The 24,761-nt window shown below is 51.8% G+C and overlaps 2 protein-coding genes across 7 annotated transcripts in view; one reads left to right on the top strand and one right to left on the bottom strand.

Annotated features, from left to right (window-relative positions):
* The first annotated feature begins 394 nt into the window (after positions 1–394).
* On the top strand, positions 395–16,034 carry STRA8 (stimulated by retinoic acid 8). The gene is made up of 9 exons (XM_032305878.1): positions 395–811; positions 3,060–3,135; positions 3,719–3,803; positions 5,600–5,830; positions 6,671–6,956; positions 11,424–11,497; positions 13,097–13,368; positions 13,865–14,034; positions 15,960–16,034. Exons 1-9 carry the CDS (start codon positions 620–622, stop codon positions 16,032–16,034), a joined length of 1,461 nt encoding a protein of 486 aa, XP_032161769.1. The 5' UTR covers positions 395–619.
* LOC116568725 (solute carrier family 23 member 2-like) overlaps positions 10,768–24,761 on the bottom strand; it is a 53,744-nt gene continuing 39,750 nt past the window's right edge. For 2 of the 6 annotated variants that reach the window (XM_032304370.1, XM_032304371.1), the window contains exons 9-13: positions 20,822–20,986; positions 20,331–20,439; positions 20,139–20,234; positions 19,021–19,170; positions 15,483–18,892 (exon numbers count right to left, since the gene is read on the bottom strand). In XM_032304370.1, the coding sequence (XP_032160261.1) occupies positions 18,636–18,892; positions 19,021–19,170; positions 20,139–20,234; positions 20,331–20,439; positions 20,822–20,986 (777 nt within the window). In that variant the 3' untranslated portion in view covers positions 15,483–18,635. Of the gene's footprint in view, positions 10,856–15,482; positions 18,893–18,992; positions 19,171–20,138; positions 20,235–20,330; positions 20,440–20,821; positions 20,987–24,761 lie in introns of those variants that run through there. The other 4 variants (XR_004276744.1, XR_004276745.1, XM_032304373.1 and 1 more) reach the window with 4 other exon arrangements.

The following is a 24,761-nucleotide window of genomic DNA, read 5'->3' as shown; positions in this document are numbered from 1 at the left end:
GCAGGACAAGGCAAGCCTGCTTCCACTTCTCTGTCCTTATGTGACTTTTTGCTTTCACAGGTAGAAGGCTGCATCTCTTCTATTTGAGTTATCAGATATATGTAATATTATATATTAAAAGGTTCATGACTCCAAGGAACACAGATGGATCTTCTTTTGTATAAATACCTGTGTAACCGCTACTCAGATCACAGAGGGGTGATTCCCATGGCGGGCAAGCCCTGAGAGGGTGGGGCACGGGCCTGCTCAGCGTCGCACAGACTGTGAGGAACGAGGTCTCAGGGCCCGGCTGGCTCTCCTCGGCCACCGCCTGTCAACTAACAAGTGTCTGGTGATTACCGGCAGTGTTCCGGAAACTTTCGCATTTGAAGCAGCAGCGCCCTTTGACTGTTTAGTCAAATAGGAGTGGTTTGTGTTTCTAGGAGTCCAGTTCAAATCTTGGGTTTTGTGTCATCTATTATTGTGTATCTGTTATTGATTGTATTCACTGGTTGGGGCCCCGTTCCTTGGGAATGGTACCCCCTTTCTTTCTCCTTCGATCTTGCCTTCCTCTTTCTTTAACATTGCATCTTTATTATTTAGGGCCCCCAAAGGGGATAATATTACGTTGCAGCTTCCCATGGCGACCTCCGGAGAAGGCGGAAACCCCAGTGGCAGAGCGCCCCCTTGGCCCCTGGCACAGCTACAGGAGCTCGAGCCACGGGTGGCCCGCCGACGCCTGTCCCAGGCCCGCCACCGAGCCACCCTGGCAGGGCTGTTCAGCAGCCTCAGGAAAACGGTTTACTCCCATTCCGACCTCACAGCCTCGAAGGTATGGGGAGCTGGGTGTGGGAGAAACAGTCTCCAGACAGGAAGGGACTGTGGGGGGAGGGGAGGGAGGACTGGTCCGGCGCTCCCACTCCCACTGTCCCCTCCCCAAGGGCGGCAGCCCGGGTGGGTCAGGGATCCGCTGTGGGCATCTCGATCGGCTGTTTGTGGCCGCATGTGGGTACAGCAGGAGCTGGGCCTTCCCCACCTGGGACAGACAGGCCTGGCACTGGAAGGGAAATAATAGGGACTGGCCAGCCTCGCCCTCCAGTGGACGGGGTGAGTCTCCAGCAGCAGCTTCTGGATGCTGCCATCTCCATCTCTCTCTCTCTCTCTCTTTCACACACACACATACACACACACACACACACGCGTGCAGCTTGGTTTTGTCCACCAACCAGGTCTCTTCTGCAGGCACTGGAGCTCTCCAGGTCAGCAGTTACTTTTTCCTGCTCTAGATTTCACCTCTATCCTTCTGTGGCTTCTTTCTTGCCTACTTGTGCCTCTGTCAGAGCATGGAGGAAGGTCCAGGTGGTTTGGGTGATGCTGGAAGGCATGAGTTCCTATCATTGGAGGAGCGTTACAGGAGGTTTCCAGCAGGGGAGGGGGCTCTGAGAGCCTGTTCCTCGCCCTCTCGTAACAGAGGAGGGACTGGAGTCAGAAAGGATGCGTCAGCCTGGCTGGGGGCAGGATGAGGAGAAGAGCCTCCGTTTCCAGCTCCGGGCCTCGTGCCCAGAGCCACGGCGTCTGGGAATGTGTCTTGATTTTAGTGGTGGCCCCCCGAGCACCTGGGTGCAAGGTACCAAGTAGGGGTGTGAGCGTTTTCCCACCAAAAGAATCGGAGCAGAGCTCCCACCTGCTCTCGTAGAAGGGCGTGGAAGGTGAGAGGTGTGGGGTGGGCTCTTCCTCCTCCCTCTACTGAGCCAGATGAAGGGGCTTAGGGCCAAGAGCCTGTCTGGCAGGGCTCTGCGCCATGTCCCCTGGATGGACAGGAATAGGCTGCCTGTTCCCAGGGGTCCGTGGAAAACCCCAAAGTCCCTGTCACTGGCCCGTGAAGAAGTGCACACAGACTGGGAGTGTAACCAGAGAAAGACCATGCGTTCAGGGCCCAGAAGGAAGGAATGGAAGTAAACGTAGAGGAAAACTCACCTGCACCTGCTGCGGTTTGTACCTCATGACGTGGTGGCTGAAAGCCTGGCGGACTGGCCTCCATCCTCGGGAGACACGTTCTGGGCCAGGCTTCACTTACCGCGTCTGTTAAACAGGCACGATAGTAACGGGGTCCTCAGGAACCTGTGGTGGCCTCTCATGAGGTGGCTGTGTGCAAAGGTGTGGCGCCATCAGAGTGGTTTAAGTGTTAGCATTGCTTCCCAGCATGTTCGCTCATTTAGTCCCTGCAGTTCCATTCAGATCACCCCATTTTACAGATGAGGAAACGGAGGCGTCAGGAAGTCAAACCGTTTGCCTAGAATGGCACAGCTGGGAAACAGTGTGCAGACCAGGAGTTCTCTCTGTTCTCCTCCTGTCTCGGTCCTGCTGGAGGGACAACCCTGAATTTTGCCTTTGTAAGATCCAAGAAGGCAGGATCTGAGCTACAGGAGTCAGGTGTAAGCAGGTCCTGTCAGTTTCCTAGGGCTGTCGTAACAAGATACCAGACACTGGGCGGCTTGATGCAACAGAAAGTTATTGTGGTGGACATCTGGAGGCTCCAAGTCCAAAATCAAGGTGTCCACAGGGCCACGCTTCCTCTGAGAGAAGCCCTCCCTGCCTCCCAGGCTCGGGTGTTTGTTGGCAATTCCTCACCGTTCCATGGCTTAGAGATGCCGCCCTCCGATCACATGGCCACCTTCTCCCTGTGTCTTCACTTCCTCCTCCCTCTGTGTGTGTTTGTCTCTGCTCCCCCCCCTGCCCCCCCCACATTCGGAGATGCTCTTCACTCCCTGTTCATTCCACCTTCGGAGAGATGCGTATATGGTTGCTTGCCCTTTAGGAGCCCTAGTAGTTTGCGGAACACGGCTTGTTTCTAAACATTCCAGTATTTCTGGGAGAACCATTTCCAGAATACAAATTAAACTTCATGCCTTCTGTGCGTCCGAACACGCTTCCCACCCTTTTTGTTGACCACGTCAAGGAATGTGGCTTCGCCTCTGAGGGAGGATGGCCTCAGACCGGGAATGGACTCCTGTGTCCCTCAAACCATAGACTGGGTGGTGGAAGGCTGGCTTTGCAGCAGCGTCTGTCTCTGTCCTCAGTGGCAGGTTTTGAATAAGGCGAAGAACCACATCCAGGAGCTGGAACAAACCTTGGATAATCTGCTGAAGCTGAAAGGTAATAGACCCCCATCCGTCACCCCCATCTCCTTCCCACAGAAAGTATGGTTGGTTTTTCCATCGAAAGCAGAGAGAGTGCCTTAGGCCAAGTGAACAGACACTTACTGCGTGCCTACCGTGTGCCAGACGCTGGGCTGGGCCCAGGGCTACAAAGAGAGTCATGCCCCCGCTCTTGGGGACCTTATAGTCTAGCAGGACAGACAGATGTTGTCAGGTACCTGATCCCATCTTGAGAGACCAGAGAGGACACTGACCAGCGCTTGTCACACTCAACAGCAAAGCCAAAAACATGGCTCCCTTTCTTGGCACTCAGTCTGGGACTGGCGGCGGCCTGGGAAGGCGGGTCTCAGAAACTGGTGGAAACTGAGCTCTGAACGGGATTTTCAGTGTCTTGATGGAAAAGGGCCAGTTCAAGAAGCTCACATCTAGAAGGAGAGGGGAAACTGGACCCTTGACTCCCTTTTATTGAATCTGGGGGAGCTCAGGGACCACTCACAGTCCACCTGGATAGGGAGGGCGGGAGAGACTTGACAAAGACCAGACTTCCCCCTTTGTGACCCTTGCCTTCGCCTTCCCAACAGAGTCCTTCAACCTGGAGGATGGGAATGCAAATAGCTTAGAGGAGGTCAAGGCAGAATACGCCAGCATGTACTCTGGCAACCCCAGGTAAGACTCCCAAGCGTCACCTCGTGATGGGCAAGGTGGTCTCAGTGAGGCGGACAGTTGCATTGGGGTTTCCCAAATGATTAGCCATTGATCCCAGCCACACTCATCACGTAAGCCATCTTTTCCTTACCGATTGAAGATACATGCTTTATCCCATACTAAAATCTTACCAATACTTACATCGTGGGCCCACATGAGAATGGCTAAATTTCTTTTAAAATCATAATAATCGGGATTTTTCACTATCAGTATTTTAAACCCGCAACAATGAAAAGTATGGCATCAGCTCAGGAACAGATTACATTTCATAATTATTAAATTTTAATTAATTACATTGTGAGGGAAATTCAGTGCCTTTGTTCAACAGCATTTGTATTTCTTCCCGGGAACTTCTTGTTACTATTTTTGCCCATTTTCCTGTTGGGTGGGTGGTCTTTTTCTCACATAGTTGTAGAAGCCCTCTACGTGTACTGAGAAATTAGCTCTCTTTTAGGACATGACTTGCAAATAATTATCCCTTGGTCATTTGTTTTATTATTTTGCTTTTGATGTTTTGTTTTTTGTTGTTGTTGTTGTTTCGGCCATGCAAAAAATGAAGTCTAATCTGCCGTCCTGCCCCCGTGACTTAGGCTTGGGAGAATACAGAAAGGCTTCCTCTGCTCTGAAATGGAAAAAAATTTTTTTTTTCTCTTTTAAGAAGGATCCTCCTTGGTTTTCTTCTGGTGCACTTGTATTTTGACTCAACATGATATCTCCTTGGGGATTATTCCTATCAGGATGAAGAGATTTGGGGTACAAATCCTTGTTTTCCAAATTATATCATGTCATTCCGTTCTTTTTTTTTTTTTAATATTTATTTATTTATTTGAGAGAGAGAGAGAGAATGAGCAGGAGGGTCAGAGGAAGAGAGAAAGAGAATCTGAAACAAACTCTGGGCATGGAGTGACGTGGGGCTCGATCTCGAGACCCTGAGATCATGACCTAAGCCAAAACCAAGAGCTGGGCGCTTATCCAACTGCACCACCCCCCATTCCGCTCCGTTAAGACTGCCTTTTGAAGAGCAGAATTTAAAAATTTTGATAAAGTCTAACTTATCCACTCTTTCTTTTTCAGACTGAACTTATGGTTTAAACCTAAGCATTTCATGTTTGGGGTGCTGTTGTAAGTGGTACTTCTTAAAATTTCAATTTCCAGTTGTCCATCACTAATATGTGGAAACACTATTGGTTTTCCTTTATTGACCTTGTATCCTGCTGCCTTGCTAAACACCCTTCTTAGTTCTAGTCCCATATTTGTGTGTGACTTCTGCCTTTCCAATCTGTTTATCTTTTATTTCTTCTGTTCCCATGATTGGACTGGTGAGGATCTCCAGTACGATTTTGGATAGAAGTGGTAAGAGTGGATGGACATCCTTGTCTTGATCCTGACCTAGGCAGAGAAATATTCAGTCTCTTACTGTCAAGTATGATGTTAGCTCTAGGTTTTTTGTAGGTGTCCTCTATCAGGTGGAGGAGGTTCCCTTCTACTTCTAGTTTACTGAGAGTTTTTGTCATGAATGGATGTTGCATTTTGCCGAGTGCTTTTCTGAATCTGTTGAGATGATCGTATGGTTTTTCTTCTCTAGCCTGTTGCTCTGTTGAGTTCCACTACTTGACATTCAATGTTTGAACCAGCCATCTTGCACTCCTAGGACGAGCCCCGCTTGGTCCCAATACTAAAATTGTGTTCGGAATCTCAGTGTTGGTGTTCATGAGGAGCATTAGTTCGCAGTTGTCTTGTTTCTGTTTTCGCACTAGCCTGGTCTCAAATAAGGTTCTGCAGAAAGGTTCTGCCATCTGGTGCCCAATCCAGGCAGTCGGGAAGGATGCTGAAGTGGAGGAAGAAGAGGAAGAGGAGGAGGAAGACCAAGAAGAGGAGGAAGAGGAGGAAGAGGAGGAAGAGGAAGAAGAGGAGGAGGTGGAAGAGAAGAAAGTGGAGCTCTTAAACTCCCCAGTCACCTTGCTGCCGGACCTCATGGAATTTGAACGGTGTGAACGGCTGGGAAGGGTGGCTTCACATGGAGCCTGTGGGGAAGGGGACAGAGGCTCCGTCTGAGGCACACTGTGTCCTCAGTTCACTCTCGGACAAGATCCATAATCAAGGAAGCTCCAGAATTTCCATATGGGAGGGGTTGGGGATGAGGTTGGCAGAGGGACTAGAGAAATCATCTTGAAGCTACATCGTACAACACATACACTGAGCTTCCTTAAACCAACTTCCCTATTTGGAGTTGTCTTTGGGGGAGCTGTTGATGGGGATAATGAGGACCAGGCACCCCCATTCACACAAACACACATGCCCTACCTGTATTCCTGGTCTCATAGTAAGAAACAAGGTGAATGACTAACTCAGACGGCCATGCACAGCTTCTCTGCAGACTCAAGACCCATGGTGGCCATGCTGGCCTCTGGAGGTAGGGGCCCAATAGAAGGAGGGTCCTTCCACAGCTAAGCCTGAATTTCAGGCCCTGAAGTAAAACAAGAATGTGTCGGCACATTCATAGGGCTTGTAATTTGAAGCGGTTTTCCCATGGACTGAGAACCGAGCAGGCCTCACTCCTAGTTTTCTCTTCTGTCAGGCAGAGAGCTCCATGGGGACTCTGGGGAAGGACCCGGGGACAAGAGCTATGTCATCCCTGATGGCTCCTGCTCTCCAAGGGTCAGCGGCAGGCAGACTAGGAAGGCAAAGCCCCTGGTAACCCACAGAGCTGTGGCAAGGCTCATGTGCGGTGGGCCACAGCCTGCTAACGGAATCCTGAGGAGACGGCTTGGGGAGGGACCTTCGGCCACTGGCTTCAGGTCTGGGAGATGACACTGTTTCTGTTCCAGGTATCTCAACTTTTACAAGCAGACGATGGACCTTCTGATCGAGAGCGGGATTGTCTCCTTACACGAGGTGACACTCCCCATTGTCTCTGCTGCCATCTCCCACCTGTGGCAGAACCTCTCTGAGGAGAGGAAGGCCAGTCTCCTGCAGGCCTGGGCACAGAGGCACAGCGACCTCCAGGGCCTTGGCGGGGCCTTTCAGGAGCCGGCCTGTGCCGACGGCAGCATGAAGGACAGTGGGTTTGACAGCCAAGGAGCCAGCTGCTCGCTCGTCTCCACCCCGGAGGAGGTGAGCAGACCCTCTCTGGGCCGGGTGGAGGTGGGCGCAGGAACGACTCGGTCACCTTTGGCCTGGAGGCACCAGGGATCTGCTTGGGGTCATTTACCGAGTTTGAGGTAATGGTTGGATTCTGACTCCCACAGTGAGTTTCTGATTTACCTGACGTAAACTCCACAACCACAGAATGGCCTTTCTTTTTCTCCTTCTTCTGGACCTTTCCATGGGGATTATAGAAGAGAAGGCTTAGAAGGTTGTATCAGTTGGGATTATTTTGACTACAAGTTTCTTGCTTTTTTAAACCACTCAGAAATGTACTTCTCACAGCCAGGGAGGTCCCAAGGTCAGGAGGGCTTCCTGCTGGTCTCAGGGACATCAAAACGGACCTGGTTCTTCCCCTCTCCCTGCTCTGCCTCAGCATAAACCTGGCTTCTCACCTATGTTCCCTATCCCACGTGACTGGGGAATGGCAGCTGGGAACAACCGAGCCCTCGTCCCTCCTCCTCTACGTCGGGTCAGAGAGAGAAAGATTCCAGCAGCTTGTTTTTAAGGCTCAAGGAAGAACTTTTCCAGAAATTTCTGCCATACCTCTCCTGTCCTCTCATTGGCCAGAACAGGCCAGATGACTGAGCCAATGACTGACATCATGGAGACAGTATTGTGTGTGGACCCGTCAGGCCCAATTCCTCAGAGGAGGTCAGTTCCCATGGCAGAGAGCATTGCTGCCGTTTAGTGAAGGGAGAGGAATGCACGTGGAGAGGCAGCCATACCTTCATCACAAACGCACTTCTCAGAGCTCCAGTTATCGGAAGCCATGGACGGCAGTGCCGTGTGTCTGGTTGCCCGAGGGGGGTCACTCAGTGCTGAGATCTGCATGGGCCCCTCAGCTGCACTTCCAGAATTAGGATGGCCTCCGGAGCCTGCAGCTACCACAAGGGCCACGTCTGTCTGACCTGATTCTCCAGCCTGGGGCAGGCAGGTCCTCGCTCTCCCGGCCTGTCCTGTGCCTTGTAGGACATTCAGTACCCACAGCCTCCACCAGGAAAACGCCTCCACTCCGCTTTGCCCTGACTTCCCAAACGCCCCTCTGTGGGTGGTCCCTTTCAGGAGATGTCCTGTGGCTCTCTGGGGACCCTTAGAGCCAGACACAGTCCTAGTGCCCATGACCCTGGGGAACAGCCCTGAAAGGCCCGTCCTTCTGGAACTTTCCCAGCCCTCAGGGCCCTGGGCCTGGAGAACAACAGAATGCCAGTCACCCAGTCCACTGCTGCTGGTTGACAGATGAGGCCTAACGAGTGGGGTGACTTACCCAGGAGGCCCAGCTCCTAGATCTCCTTCACCACAGAATTTCTCAAATCTTTTTGCCCTTTGGTCACCTGTGTATGGTCAACCTTCACCATCTTCCCTGATGCTTCTTAAATGGAGTTTAATAAAGAGGCAGGTACCTGGCTAATACCTCACACCCACTGTTCCTGAGGGGGGCAGCTCAGAGCCTGCATTTTTTTTTTTAATATTTTATTTATTTATTTGACAGAGATCACAAGTAAGCAGAGAGGCAGGCAGAGAGCGAGGAGGAAGCAGGCTCCCCGCTGAGCAGAGAGCCTGATGCGGGGCTCGATCCCAGGACCCCGGGACCATGACCTGAGCCGAAGGCAGAGGCTTTAATCCACTGAGCCACCCAGGTGCCCCCAGAGCCTGCATTTTAAACAGGCAGCCCCAGTGACCGGTGGACAAGGGCGTCACTGGAAGGAACTCCCAGTTCAGACGAGAAACAGTCATCCACATCTGCTCCCCTTCCCCAGCCGTCCCTCCGGGGACTGTGGTTTCTCATCTGTTTGTCCACTAATGTGGGGTCCACCAGGAGAGAACCTGAGCTCTCCTCCAGTCCAAGAGGGGCCGGGAAAGCAACAGCTAAGGACCTCATACCCCCGCCCATGTCAGCCGGCCTGGATGTCTTTGTACCCTGAAGTGCCTTTTCCCAGAGGCTCACACAAAGCAAAAGGAAAGCATCTGCCAAATGTGCGGACAAGTCTGTCCCACTGGAACCTGACGGTGTTTGCGCCTTTGCAGCTCGAACTTTTCCTCAAGAAAGAGCTGACCCAAGCCACCGTCTCATGTCCCCAAATCATGGAAGCAGCTTCTCTTACCTTTTTCGGGAATGGCTGAGGGCTCCCATTCTCCTGCTGTTGGGGAAAGCTGGCAGCAGTCCCTCGGCTGTGCCCGGATCAGAGTTCTGCCACACCACCATCCCCAAGCTTGGGCCAAGCCAGGGTTGAGTGACAAGGTAAGCAGGACAGAGTGTGGTTCTGCGCAGGGCAGGGGCAGAGACACAGCTACTCCCACGTTGGCTTCCAGATCAGTTGCAGTGAAACCTCTGTAGCTCCTGGTCCATCTGGAGAGGTCGTACAGCAGGACGGTGGTGTCTGGGGCGGGCCCCTGTGTGCAGGGACAGCTGTGCCACTGTCCGTCTCACGGAGTGCCTCTTGGCGGGGTGCGGGAGCAGGCACTCACCATGCCCAGCCAGGCCCCAGGGGGGCGACCCAGCAGACGTTTGGCGCCCGAGGTGACTTTGCCGGGCGTTTTCCGGCCAATTCTCACGAAGCATGGCCCCATAAGTGTGCTGGGTGCTCCGGGACGGCCACAGAGCCTGGCAGTACCCCTCCCAGGCTAGCGGCAAGAGGGCAGTGCACAGGTGAGGACGGTGGCCCAGAACTTCAGTGGTTGATTGGCTAAGGCAGGAATTTTGGGCCCAGGACCCAGCCTCAGACCTGCTGGGGAAGCACACACACTGGATGGATGAGCTTCTGGACTGGTCCTTTCAGTGGCCTCTTTCCAGATCCTCTTCAAGATGAACAAAGGGATATTAAAAAGAAGGACACCATGAAATGTCCAGAAGATCAGAAGAAGGGCCACCTACATGGCCCGAGTTCCAGGGGATTCAGTTCAGGGGAAGCAAATTGTGAGAAGACAAGAAGGACAGACACAAGACTTCCAGAGAAAGAGCAGTGTGTCCCAGATAAGGGGACAGGAGAGACCTTGTGGAACCTGCCAGAACCTGCCGGAACCTGCCAACTTGGGGCCAGAGAGCTCCCTCTCCTCTTCTCCGGATGGTTGTGCTCATAAACAGGGTGACACAGTGAGGTGTGCCCAGTGAGAGTCTGGATGTAAGAACCTCCCATGCAATACTGGGCCCATTCTCATGCTAAAAAATGATTCATTCTTTACCTAAAAATTCAAATTTAACTTAGCACCCTGCATATTTATTTGCTAAATCTTGCATATTCCCTAAATGTATATCACATTCCTGTGGAATATTTAATAGTCTTCAAGACTTAAAGCCAAGCAGGACTGAAAAACCATCTAAATAACAAGATTGCAAAATTGGAAATACAGGCTATAATATGCCTCAGGAAATGACCGGAGGAAAATAGGTCAGTGTGTCAGCAATGGACCTCTCTGGCTGGGATGGTTTCTCAATGATATTATCTGTTTCTATTTTCCAAAATTGCACAATAAACATGCGTCTCTTTTATAAAGCTGGTAATATTCAATAATAACCAACAAATTGGGCATTATTATGTGCCCGGTGTTTCACGTAACTCATCTATTTAATTCCTGCAACATCCCTATGGGTAGGTTCTGTTGTGATTCCCTTTGTATAGGAGAAGGATTTGAGAAACGAGGTCACTTGCCCGAGGTCACACAGCTTAGTGAGCAGCAGGACTGGGAGCTGGCTCTCTTGCAGCCCAACCCCAAACCACCAACCTCTTATCCCGCTGTCCTGGCACGAGACTGCTAGCTTGCGGATCCTGGGCGCCAAGAGCCTCTGCCTCTTGGGAGGTGTAGATGAGCCCTCTTCTGGTGTGCATAGAAGCTCTGGCTGTTGCACTGAATGCCTGAGCTCCCACCTTCTAGAAAAAAAAGAGATTTAGCGGTGCCTGGGTGGCTCAGTCCATTAAGTGACCGACTCTTGATTTTGGCTCAGATCATGATCTCAAGGCCATGAGATCAAGCCCTGCTTTGGGCTCCTCACTTCATGGAGCCTACTTGGGATTCTCTCCCTCTCCCTCTGCCCCTCCTACACTGCTTGCACACTTTCTCGCTAAAAAAATAAGAAAGAAGAAAAGGAAGGAAGGAAGGAAGGAAGGAAGGAAGGAAGGAAGGAAGGAAAAGAGAAGAAAAAAGAAAGGAAAAGAAAAGAGAAAAGGAAGGAAGAAGGAAGAGATGACCACAGTCCCCGGGGGCTTCCCCATCCCTTGTAACCCCCTCTGGGGTCTTGGTTTGTTCTGGGCAGACAAGCGCTCACTAGGTACTGCCTGGGAAGGTCACCAGACAGTGACCCTGCATTTGGGCCCCAGCTTCCACCCACCCTTTGGGAATGAGGGTGAAGGACAGAGCCTTTCTCCTCATCGCTGCCAGCAGCCCAGAGCAAACGCCAGTCTGCAGTTCTCTCTGACCATGTTCTGTGCCTTCCTCCAGATACTCTTTGAAGACGCCTTCGATGTGGCCAGTTTCCTGGACAAAAACGAGGCTCCCAGTACCTCCAGCTCTAGGTGAGGAAGGGGGTAGGACACAATCTGGGGAGGGGGCAGCTGGGGTGTTTAGGAGCTGCTTCCCTGCTGCCCGCAGAGGGGTACAGAATTCCACGAAGTTCTCAGAGATCCGCTTTGTCTGTGGTTCAAAGCGGGCTGGGCCTAGGACTGTGCGGCTGTCTGGGGGGGGGGGGGGCGGCTCGGTGTGGGGCTTTTGCGCGTAGGAGACTCTCCCATCCTGGCCCAGCATGGAGACGCAGCAGGTTATGGGCTGTGGGTTGTCCCCGTGCTCCATCTGCCCAGAGGGAGGGGGCCGTGGGCGTTGCCACAGCATCTGCTCTGAGAGCTGGGCAGGGGCTCTGGGACACGGAGAGCCTGGGCCAACACGGAACAGGGCCTGCGCCCTGAGCGGAGGGCTTCTCTGAGCCGTGCAGGGGGAAGCTGCTTTGCAGGGGCTGCTGGGGACGGAGGTGGAAAGAAGGGAGCAGGGGAGAGCTGACCCCGTGGAGTGAGAGACACAAAGCGGGATATGGGGAGAGGCAAGACCGGGCTGGTCTAGCACTGGAATTCCCTGGCCATTTGAAAAGCTGCGGGCTTAGAGCCTGCAGGCACAGACCCTTAAGAAGGCTGAAAAATGCCTGAACGTTTTGTTTTCCTGCTTTGGGAGTGAGGAGACATTCCTGTCCTCATATTCCAACGACTAACCCCACTCTCCTCCGAAGCCACGCAGCCCCTGGTCACCTGGCTGCCTGGGGGGCGGTGGGGGGGCACCGGACATCAGCCTGTCTCCCCACAAGTAGCCAGCTCCATCCGGCCTCAACGGACTGCCTCAAACCCTCCAAAGTGATTTTAGGGGGTGACTCCCGCTCCCGTCAGCTGTGTGTGGGGTCTGGTTTTGCTGAAATGGGCTGGAGGTGGACTTTCCTATTTCGGAGCCAGGCTCCGGCCGTGAGAACTTTGGTAAGAAGTGGCCAGAGTGTACTTGACAAGCAGGATCTGGAATTCCTTGCCCTGCTGATGGAACATGGAAACGGCCTACTGGAAAATGTTTTCTGCTATCCCTGGAGAAGGCAGGGATTGGTGCCAGAGGGTTTCTATGTGGCTAGTGGGACCCGCTTCTGAGAGAATGTGAGGTCAACACGTAGGCTGTCCCAGCACTTCAGGCTCCTGACGTCGTGGGGCTGCTCCCCGGTCCCAGGAAGGCCGGGGGAAGGAGCCTGCCACACAAGCCACCTCCCTGCATCATCGGGGCTTGCCCCCCCATGGAAGGGAGACATCTCAGGGGACTGAGCTCCAGTGTGGCCTGTGCCCCCTGAGCTCTCCGGGAAGCCACAGGGACCAGGACCGCGGGGCGTGGATCTCTGAGGGGGACTCTGAGGGAGAGAGGCCATTTTGCTCCTTCTTCCACAGGCCACAGCCCAGAACACTAAATTAGGGCACAGGAGCCAGTCTCCCCAGGGTCTCCCTTTTCCCGTGGGTTCCACACGTGACATGGAAGCTGTTTACGGGGTGTTTACAAGTGCCTCGTTCAAACTGTAATCCAGGAATTTTAGGGGGGGCCAGCAGAGGCCAAAGAGGAGGGTTCTGAGGATTGCTGTCTCTTCCCCTTTCTGTCATCAGTTCGGTGTTTGCCAGCCACATCCCAGAATATCCGGAGGAGAAGTTTCAGCTCTACATGCAGATCATCGATTTTTTTAAAGGCCTTTGCTGTATTAACCCTCAGTTAAAACAGGTAGGACGGAGCAGAGCACGAGGAGACCTCGTCTCACCTCCCTTAGGATGGCGGGAAGGACCCTTGAGGCCTCCCCACCAGCGGGACCTCACCTCACACCTCCCCTCCCCTCACCCTGGGGGCAGACGTCCCTTCGTTCTCTCGGCCTGTCCCGTGGATGGTGGGCATCAGCCTGACACATCCTGGGGGATGGGCGACATCCAGGGAAACTGAGGGAAGAGGCACACGGATGGTCTCCAGGGCAGGACTGAGACAGGGGGTCCCCGGAAGTGTCGACCAGATCCCAGGGACTTTGTCAACATTGTGTGAGTCGTTTCCAAGAGGCTACGCTGTCCTGTCGTCTTCTGAGACTCTGAGCTAATATTTGCCCTCAGCGTTTGAAGGGTATTAATTTCCACTTCCCCAAAGCTGGTTGTGTCTTGATTAGAAGGGACATCCTAGAAACTTCCATGGGGGAAGGAGAGTTATGCCTGAAGGGGACAGACCCTTTCATAGCCAAGGATTTTCTCTACTAATTCAGCAAAGATACAACTGTTTCTTTTAAAAGGTAAGCAGTAATAATGGCAAGGTTTGTCTAAAAGTAATTGGGGCAGCTTTCCAACAGACCAAAGTATAATTTGGGCCTTTCCCACGAATCCTTCGCTTCCCTCTGCCAGGTCCACTTCGACTCCACTTCGTCCTGGGAGCTAACTGGAAACGCAGTTTCCTGAAGCCCCAGCACCCCAGATTCTCGTTCACTGTTGCGAGGCGGGGCCCCAGGAACCTGAATTTTGAACAAGCTGACCGGGTGGCTCTGGTGCGGGAGGCCCCTGGCCTCGGCTATGCGGTGCTGTGAGGAAAATCTCGTTCTCTTCCCCACCCTCTCCCCCATCAGCATCACGAGGTCATTGGATGAAACCTTAACCAGCTCCTGGACAGTACCTAGGACCGCTGTAACAAATGACCAAACACAGTAGCTTAAAACAACAAAAAACGCTTCTCTCACAGTCCTGGAGGCTAGAGGCCAAATGAAGGTGCTGGCAGGGCCATGCCGCCTCTGAAGGCTCGAGGAAAGGTCTCTCCTTGCCTCTTCCTAGCTCCGGGGGCTCCCGGCCGTCCTCTGCAGGCCTAGGCTCACAGCTGAATCCCTCCCACCAGGGCCTCCTGTCTTCACAAGGCCTTCTGGGAGTCTCTCTAGCCCTCTCATCTTCTTCTAAAGACACTGGTCTTTTGGATGAGGGGCCCACCCTAAACCCAGGAGGAGCTCATTTTGCAGTCCTTAGCTAATTATACCTGCAAAGCCCCTGTTTCCGAAGAAGGTTCCAGGTGGGCATGAATCGGGGTAGGAAGGATATGATTCAACACATCTCAGCACCCAGTACCAGCAGGCACCTCTCTCAGCCTCTTGCTTTCCCAACCCTGTAGCTTAAAAATGCCTCAGACACCATTTTCGGGGGCTTAGAGAACTGGACCATTCTGAACAACATTCAAGCAGTCAGTGTGACAGAGACTCACGGGCCGTCCCTCCTGGGACTCTTGGCCTCCTGGTGCCCCCTGTGCTCCACTCTGCCTTTTCTCAAGCTTTGCTCTGGTCTTCACCCTGAATGAGGGGGCCCATGTGATTTTCCCAGAGACCCCCTGCTGCCAACCTGGCCATTGGTCACCCCCAGGACCGGGTCCCACATTCATGGGATGGTTGACTGGGTTTCGGGACGCTTCCTAGGGCCCCAGGGGACCAACCTATGACAAACTATAGGGATCATTTTCTGCCAAGATGGGGAAAGACAGGAAGAGCTAAACCCAGGAACACCCTTTTAGGGGAAGAGGTAATGGGGGGGTCAGAGAAGTCAGTGGAAGATCATTATAAAGGGAATTAAATAACGTAGAGCTACTTCTTAAACAATTAGTGAGTAGTTAACCCACATACCTACTTTAAAACTTTAAAGTTACCAAAAGAAATACAAAGAAAACTCAGTTTCGCTCCGACCAGCATCCCTTCCTGACTCCCCATTCACTTCCCCAAAGGGATCACCATTACTAGTTTCAGGACAACCACCCAGAGATAACCTACAGAGGTTTATATAATCCTTCAAATACAAATGAGAACCTACACTACTCGTTATGTTGTACTAGCTTTTTTTTTTTTAAGGTTTGTTTGAGAGAAAGGACACAAGCAGGAGAGGGAAAGAGAATCTCGGGCAGATCTCCCGCTGAGCACAGGTCCTGAAAAGGGGGGTGGGGGGGCCTCGATCCCACGATCCTGAGATCGTGACCTGAGTCGAACCCAAGAGTCAGACACAAGTGACTGAGCCACCCAGATGCCCCCTCTTCTTTTTAAATAGTATATCCCCCAGAGAACGACCTCATTTCTGTTATTTCAAACAGCTGTGTGGCATCCCCTTGGCGGGCACCCTGGTGTAATTCGCTGTCCTCCACCGAGGGGCATTTGGGTAAAGCTTGGAGAGGTCTCCCCTCTGGCTTATGGGATCCTGGAAGTGTTCGGTATGGAAAAGAATCCAGTTCCGTTGTGTCCAGGAAAACCCTTTCTTAAGATCATAGAATGTGGCAGTTGCGTGAAACGGAAATGGGACATTCCCCCCAACCCTGCCCCCGCCCCACCGCCTAGAGCCCTTACTTCCTGGCCGGAAGCTGGAGAAGGAGGTGCAGCCAGAGACGGGGTAGACTCTGCGGAAGGTGCCGGGGCTGTCCCACATGCCTGGGGCCTGGATTCCTTAACTACACGCTGATCCTCTGCCACCCTACGTTTTGCAGGAACCAGACCAGCCCATTGACGATGAGCTGGTAATGCTGAGGTGCCTGGAGACCTTTGACGATGAAGATCTGTGACACGGAATGGCTGGGACAGGACGGGGTGAAGGCGGTGGGCAGTTTCCAAGTATTAATGCCGGCAGCCAAGGCTGTACCCACCTCCCCCTTCCGGGATATTGCAGAATGTCCCAGAGCATTTTGTTGGTTTGAGGTTCTGATTATTATAAAGGCTTTAAAAGTAGTGTGGCTCTGTGTCAGTCTTTCAGAGTTGTTTGGCGTCAGGTCACCTGGCCCGCTGCGAGGTACACACCTGCTTTTCCTTTGCTCCCACTGAGGGGGACCTGGTGCAGCCTGGCTGAAGCCCAGTCCATGGGCCTTTCAAGAAAGGACAGGCAGGGTTTGTCCCCAGAGGTACCAGGACACCAGGTACTTTTGGCAAAGGTTGGGTTTGGAGCATAGTTCTGGTGGGTTCTAGAGAGTTCTGGAGGCCCCTTGCTCATCATGCATGCTGTGGCAGCCCAGGAAGGGTGCTGACCGTGCCTGTGCTATAGGAGCTATAGGACATCAGGGTAGAACGAGCTTCATCTGCCTCATCTGGTACCTAAATGAAGCTCAAGCCCGCTCCCGCCGGGTTCTGAATGCTTTCTGGCAAGGTTCCCGGGCGCGCACACTGCATGGGACAGTAGAGTCTATGTGTCAGCTTGACCAGGCCACCGTACCCACACACTTGGTCACACATGATTCTCGATGTTTCTAGGATGGTGTAGTGAGGTGAGATAAACATCTGAACCGGCAGACTTTGAGGAAATGTGGAGCCATTAGCCTCCCTGAAATGGGTCGACCTCATCCAGTCAGCTGGAGGATCCAATCGAACCGAAGACTGGCCTCCCACGAGGGGGAGGGAAGCGCCTTCAGACACGAGCAGCAACTCTCCTGCTGATGATGGACATTCCAGCTTGCATTGTCAGGACAGCCCGTTCCTGAACACCTCTCTCTCCCTGTGTATGTGTGTACGCGCGTGCATGTCGTGTGTGGACGTGTGTGCGTGCACACATACCCACGTCCCACATCCCCAGGGCTCTCTTTCTCTGGAGAACCCAGACTAACACGCCGGCCGAGCAGAGAACGGCTTCCCTGGCTTTTTCAAGTTTCCCGTCGTCGTGACAGAGGCTCCTGTGCCCTGAAGGCCTCTTGAATACTTCAGCTGTTCCATCTCCTCTGGAAGAACCCGGCGTGTGGGTTATGCGTTAGGGCCTGAGCGCTGTCTGCCTGCCCTAAGCCCCGGGGCTCACGCCTCCCCTCTGTCCTATCAGCAGCGCACTCCCAAGGACTCGCATGGCACTCTGCAAGGACTGTAGGCAGCACACTACTGTTGATGAACCACCCAAAGGAGGCGCGGGCAGGCCTTTATCCCCGGGGTCGCCCACACGGGTGCTGGGAAGGAAGGAGAGAGGAGCACTCACACCTACCCCCGTCCAGGCCCCCAAGGACAAGGTCAAGGACAATCCAGTATGTGGGAAAGGAGAAATCAGCCTTTACAGAGGTGCCTGCACAGAGTAGGTCCTCAAGGAACACGTGCCAGCTCCAAGTGGCCCCCACCCACTCCGGTGCAGCCCTCAGTCCTGGAGCATTGTGTGGCAGCGGACCCTGGCCAGGGCAGACCTCAGGGGAATGCTGTGTCCTTTCTCCCTGTGGCCATGTGCTAGGAGTGTCCCTGCCTCCACTCTTCAGATCCAACAGCCCTCTGCTCCCCACCCGCAGGGATCACTGGCTGTGGTGCAGCCCAGGACGTCTGTGTCGCTTTAACATCCCCTCCGATGGGCCTTGCCCTGCCGTCCTCCCCACCGAGGCCTCTTCCTACAAAGGTATCTTCCTGTGTCTTGACTGATGATATCGTCCCGTATGAGTCAGCACCTATCTGTCAGAGAAACAGACCCCAGAGGACAGGTAAGGGTACGGGGGTAGGTATCGGTTTAAGTATTAATGGTGGAGACAGCAAATCTGAAATTTGCAGGGCAGACCAGACAGCTGGAAACTCAGGCAGGAGTTCATGCTGCACTCTTGAGGGAGGCCATTTGGTGGAGTGGGTTCTGATTCCTTGGCAGCCTGCACGAGCGGGCAAAGCCTAAGCCAGAGTCCGGGCACTCGATTCCAAGAACGTCCACGTTAAGAATCTTCCATCACAAACAGCTTGAGCCAGGGGCGGCCTGGAGCACCAGGAGATCAGAGCAGGCGCTGGGGGAACAGGGGGTCCTCCTCATCTCTCCTGAGGCGCCAGACTCCAGGGGCAGGTGCCAGGGAGGGGAGGACAAGAGGGGCTCGAAGACAACTGTTCCCGGTGCCTTCCAGCAGACAGCCCCACCTCCGTCCCCTCTGCCACCCCAGGCCTCTTGGTCCCAAGGCATCAAAGTATGACCGAGAACGTGTGGGCCCAGCGCATCTGGGCGAACCGTGGGTCACACGGGCTGACGCTGGAGGTGGGTGCCTGGTTTTCGCTGGAGCACGTGGAAGGCTGTGGCGTCCAAGTGTATCAAAGCAGCACCCTCCTCATGGCCGTAATCAGTACTCATCTGGCTACCCTGCGTGCAGGGTGCCCACCCCTCCTCGCCATGCGGATGAGCTCCTGAGGTTGGGGAGGGGGGTGAAGAGCGCGTTGGGGCGGGCGTGAGGACATTCTTGTCACAGCTTGGTTTCAGAGGCGCCCTTCCCGCGTGCTCCCGAGGGGTCCTGGAAGAGGCGGGCCAGCAGGTTCCGGCCCTGCTCCCGGCTCCCGGCTCCCAGCCTGGGCCAGAAGGGGAGGTACTGGGTGCAGGAGGACGTGCAGACCTTGGTGCCGATCCCGCAGGGCAGGCGGTACACCTCCAAGGCCTTTGCAGTCTCCTCGGAGTCCTCCTGCATCTGATTCCACACCAGGAGGCCTCTCTCCTCCAGGCTTCCTAATGGGAGACAGCGGAGCAGTCAGCCCCAGGCACTGACCCAGCACCACCCGGCTGGGGAGGCCTCTGTCGCCCCCTGCAGGCACTCGTGGGGTCTCTGCTCTGCGCCCTCCCGGAGCCAACAGCACCTTCTCTTCCTGGTCCATCCAGAGTCCCATCGCAGGGGCGTTCCCTGAGCTCCCGCTGCTGCGGGAGGGAACAATCTTCTAGGAGCACCATCCTTGCCCCACCGTCAAAGGGCGGGTCTTTCCACGCTTTGTTTCTAGAATGCAGGTGCACTTTACACGTGGAGAGAACAAATGTGGAAAAGAGAGCACCACGAAGAGGGTGGGGAGGTTCTAGAAGAGAGCACTGAAAGCCATCCACGAGGGCGGCCTGCACTCCTCACTGCGACGTCCTCAGCGCCCGACCCTCGGGCTGCTCCTCGCCTCACGTATTACCCTCTATTCTCATTGTCTGTTCTCTTGTCTTCCTCCCCTGTCAGCCCGTGGGTTTCTGGAAGGTGGGAGGCATGTCTTTCTGCTCTTTGTATTCTCAGGACACAGCCTGGAACACAGTAGTGTTCAGTGGGTTTTTTAGAAGGAAAGGAAGAGAGAGAGGAAGGCAGGAAAAGAATGCATGTGTTCTCTCCCTCACCAACTAGACTTTGGGCTCTTAGCTGTTTTTCTTTCTGCTTCTGGTGTGTTTCTCACCTTAGGGCTTTGAATTGTGGTTCCCCGCCCCGAAATCATAAGTTGAAGCCTTAACCCCACTGTCTCAGAACATGAATATATTTGGAGATAGGACCTTTAAAGAGGTAATTCCGTTAAAGATGAGGCCTTCGGGGGGGACCCTAATCTAATATGACTGTTGTCCTTATAGAAAGAGCTCAGGACACACAGAGAGACACCAGGGAGGCACCCGCCAGAGGAAAGGCCATGTGAGGTCACAGCAAGAAGGTGGCCATCTGTGAGCCAAAGAGAGAGGCTTTGGGAGAAACCAACTCTGCCAGCACCTTGATCTCCGTCTTTTAGCTTCCAGACTATGAGGAAATCCACTTTGGCTGTTTACACCAGTCTGGGCTGCTTTGTTACAGCAGCCCTAGAAAGCTAATACGGACCTATACCTCCCACCTAGACCCAGGGCCTGCTCAAGATACACTATGTTCAGCCTGACATGGTACTAAGGGTCCAAGAAGCCATGAGGGCTGGCCAGATGATGCTGGTCTATCCACACCACCAGCCTACAGAGCGAAGGCGAGCCCTACCGGGGATGGTGTTGTCCAGGAAAAAGCCCAGAAATCCACCAACAAACATGCCCATGGTCAGCAGCACCTGGATGACCTGGTCCAGTTGGAGAATCCCTGGAGTGAAGACAAAAGAAACAGGGATTCCCAGGGACCAAGGTCCCCACTGGCCTTGCCCCTGGGGCGGTCACAGTTCAGAACACAGAGACTCACCTGTCTGGAGCTTCTCAGCGTTGTTGTTCACCCAGCTGGGAATGGCGAGCCCACAGTAGATGGAGAAGCCAAAGATAAAGAGGTTCCTGGATGAGTTCATGTCCACATACTGCAGGAGAGAGGCCCCACGGCAGGCCCCCAAGCCATCAGCTCCTGTACTGCCCGGCACTCTAACTCCCCGCACCAGGGTCCCCTCCCCACCCGCTGCCATCAGAGGTGGGGGAGCGAGGCCGGACGCAGCACCACACCCAGGGGGCAAACCAGGCACGGATTCCCACGTGGCCCTGGGAGCTGAGTGGTCCGGACAACCCAATGCAAACCGAGGCAGTTTCTGTTTTTCAGAAGCCTGGATGCTTCTGGCTGTTTCTTTCTTCTATTTGGAAACCACTGTAGTGTCTGGGACCAAGGATTCCTTTTCCTCTTCCCCAGCCCCAGCCCTGCCCCCTTTCAAGAGATGCACCAGCTGCTCTTCTCAGACCGCCAAGCCTCACCTGAAGATTGGAGATCCCCACGGCAGTGATGACCCCGAACATCACCAGGAACATGCCTCCGATCACTGGGGTCGGGATGGTGGCAAAGGCAGCCCCTATCTTCCCGAATACGCCCATCACCAGCAGCAAGCAGCCGGCAGCGACCATCACCATTCTGCTCCCCACCTGCAGGGCTCAGGACGACAAGAGGGGAGCTCAGTACCAGCCGGGCCTCGACCCTGCTCTGCAAACAATACTCTAGGTGACATGACCCCAATATGCAGCCCCCCTTGGCCCCACACGGGCTTGGAAAGGATGAGGGTGTGACCTCGTGTCCCAGCATCTGGCCTCATCTCTTCACTCACTGCTCTCTCCCTGCCTTGAAGTCCTGACTCAAATGCTCCTTCCCCAGGAAGACTTTCCAGTGAGGCAAAAGGTCTCTCTTGGAGGCAGTGGCGCAGGGCTTAAGAATGGGCATTTGGGTCAAAACCACAATGAGATACCACCTCACATCAGTCAGAATGGCTAAAATTCACAAGTCAGGAAATGACAGATGCTGGCAAGGATGTGGAGAAAGGGGAACCCTCCTACACTGGTGGTGGGAATGCAAGCTGGTGCAGCCACTCTGGAAAACAGCATGGAGGTTCCTCAAAAGGTGAAAATAGAGCTACCCTACGACACAGCAATTGCACTACTGGGTATTTACCCTAAAGATATAAATGTAGTGATCTGAAGGGATACACGTACCCGAATGTTTATGGCAGCAATGTCCACAATAGCCAAACTATGGAAAGAACCTTGATGTCCATCAACAGATGAATGGATCAAGAAGATGTGGTATATATACACAATGGAATACTATGCAGCCATCAAAAGAAATGAAATCTTACCATTTGTGATGACATAGATGGAACTAGAGGGTATTATGCTTATCAAAATAAATCAATCAGAGAAAGACAATTATCATATGAGCTCCCTGAAATGAGGAAGTTGAGAGGCGACATGGGGGGCTTGGGGGTAGGAAAAGAATAAATGAAACAAGATGGGATCGGGAGGGAGACAAACCATAAGAGACTCTTAATCTCACAAAACAAACTGAGCGTTGCCAGGGGTAAGGGGGTAGGGAGAGGGTCATGGAGTTATGGACATTGGAGAAGGTAAAAAAAAAAAAAAAAGGGCATTTGGGGACACCTGGGTGGCTCAGTGGTTTAAACATCTGCCTTCGGCTCAGGTCATGATCTCGGGGTCCTGGGATCGAGCCCGTGTTGGCCTCCTTGTTCAAAGGGGGAGCCTGCTTCTCCCTCTCCTTCTATGTGTGCATGTTCTCTCTCTCTAGCTCTCTCTCTCTCAAATAAATAAAATCTTTTTTAAAAATTAGGAAAGCAAATTTAACAACATATTAGAAGGACCATACACTGTGATCCAGTGGGATTTAGCCTTGGGATGCAAGGATGTTTCAACATGCATATGCAATAAATGTGATACACCACATAAGCAAAATGAAAGATAAAAACTGCACAATCATCTCATAGAAGCAGAAAAAGACTAAATAAATCTTTTTGTAACAAAAACTCTCAACAAATTGGGTATAGAAGGAACGTACCTCAATACATAAATGACAGCAGAGATGATATGATCTGATATAGAGAAAATCCTAGACTCAACCAAGAAACCATAAGGCCCAGTCAATGAAACAGTAAAGTCACAGAATGCAAAAATCAACATACCAGTTGCATTTCTATAAACTAACAACAAAATATCTGAAAATTAAAATAATCTGGTCACAATAGCATCAAAAACAATCAAATACTTAAGAATGAATTTAACCAAGGAAATGACAGATCTGTGTGCTAAAAACTGTAAGATACTGATGAAAGAAATCAAAGAAGACACAAACAAATGGAAAGATATCATGAGTTCATGGATAAGATTTAAAGTCAAAATGTTCATACTACCTAAAGCTGTCTATAGATTCAGTGCAGTCCCTAACACAAACCCAATGGCATTTTTCAGAGAGATAGAAAAAAAAAATCCTAAAATTTGTCTGCAAATACAAAAGACCCTGAAAAGCTAAAGCAATCCTGAGAAAGAAGAATAAAGCTGGAGGCATCACATTGCCTGATTTCAAATGATACTACCAAGCTGTAGTAATTAAAATGGTATGGTCCTGACAAAATAGACACGTAGACCAACAGAACTGAATTCAGAGCCCCAAAGTAAAACCATGCATATATGGTTGGCTAATATTTGGCAAGAAAGCCAAGCATATTCAGTGGGGGAGTCTCATCAATAAATGGGGTTGGGGGGCGCCTGGGTGGCTCAGTGGGTTAAGCCGCTGCCTTCGGCTCAGGTCATGATCTCAGGGTCCTGGGATTGAGTCCCGCGTCGGGCTCTCTGCTCAGCAGGGAGACTGCTTCCCTATCTCTCTCTCTCTGCCTGCCTCTCCATCTACTTGTAATTTCTCTCTGTCAAATTAATAAATAAAATCTTTTTTAAAAATAAATTAAAAAATACATAAATGGGGTTGGGAAACCCAGAAAACCACATACAGAAGGATGAAATTAGACCTCTACCTTGCACCACTCAAAAAATTTAACTCAACATGTATTAAAGACTTAAATGTGAGATCTGAAACTATGAAAATCCTAGAAGAAGATATAGGGGGAAATCCCCTTGAAATTGGTATTGGCATTTTGGGGGATTTGACACCAAAAGTATAAGCAACAAAAGCGAATGTAAACAAATGGGACTCCATCAAACTAAAAAGCTTCTGCTCAGCAAAGGCAACATCTGACAAAATAGAAAGGCATCCTGCAGGATGGGATAAAATATTTGTAAACCGGCAACCTGATCAGGGATTAATATCCAAAATGTATAAAGAATTTGTATGCCTCAATAATACAACAGTAATGATTTTTAAAATAGACAGAGACACTGAATAGACATTTCTCCCAAGAAGACTCTCAGATGGCCAACAGATCCATGAAAAGATGCTCAACATCCCTCATCATCAGGGAAATGCAAATCAAAACCACAATGAAATATCACCTCACATCTGTTAAATTCAGTTATCATAAAAAAAGATTAATAACAAGTGTTGGTAGAGATGTGCAGAAAAGGGAACCTTTGTGTGCTATTGATGGGAATGTAAGTTGGCAAAGTCACAATGGAAAACAGCATGGCTTTTCCTCAAAAAATTAAAAATAGGATCACCAGGTGACCCAGCAATTCCTCTTGTGAGTCTTTATGTCAAGAAACCAAAACATTAACTTGAAAATATATCTGCAGCCCATGTTCATTGCAGCATGATTGACAAGAGCCAAGGTATAGAAACAATCTAAATGATGGATGAGTGGAGAAAGAAATGTGGCGTGTATGTGCAACGTTAATCAGTCGTAAACACTGAGATCTTTCCATTTGCAGCAACATGGACAGACCTTGAAAGCATTATGCTAGGTGAAATATGTCAAAGAAAGACAAATATCTTACGATACCATTCCTATGTGGAATCTAAAAAAGCTAAAATCAGAGTGCCTAGATGGCTCAGTTGGGTAAGGGTTCAACTCTTGATTTCAGCTCAGGTCATGATCTCAGGGTTTGAGATCGAATCCCTCCCACCCCCGCCTTGGGCTCCATGCTGGGCATGGAGTCTCCTTAAGATTCTCTCTCTCAAGAATAAATGAAACAAGATGGGATCGGGAAGGAGACAAACCATAAGTGACTCTTAATCTCACAAAACAAACTGAGGGTTGCTGGGGAGAGGGGGGTTGGGGGAAGGGGGTTGGGGTTATGGACATTGGGGAGGGTATGTGCTATGGTAAGTGCTGTGAAGTGTGTAAACCTGGTGATTCACATACCTGTACCCCGGGGGATAAAAATATATGTTTATAAAAAATAAAAAATTATTTTAAAAAAGATTCTCTCTCATTAAATTAATTAATTGATGGATGAATAAATGAAC

This window comes from Mustela erminea, chromosome 11 (genome assembly GCF_009829155.1).
Source record: "Mustela erminea isolate mMusErm1 chromosome 11, mMusErm1.Pri, whole genome shotgun sequence".
NCBI classification, from domain to species: Eukaryota; Metazoa; Chordata; class Mammalia; order Carnivora; family Mustelidae; genus Mustela; species Mustela erminea.
Note: the sequence above shows the minus strand (reverse complement) of the source record. Positions and strands in the feature narration are given on the sequence as shown.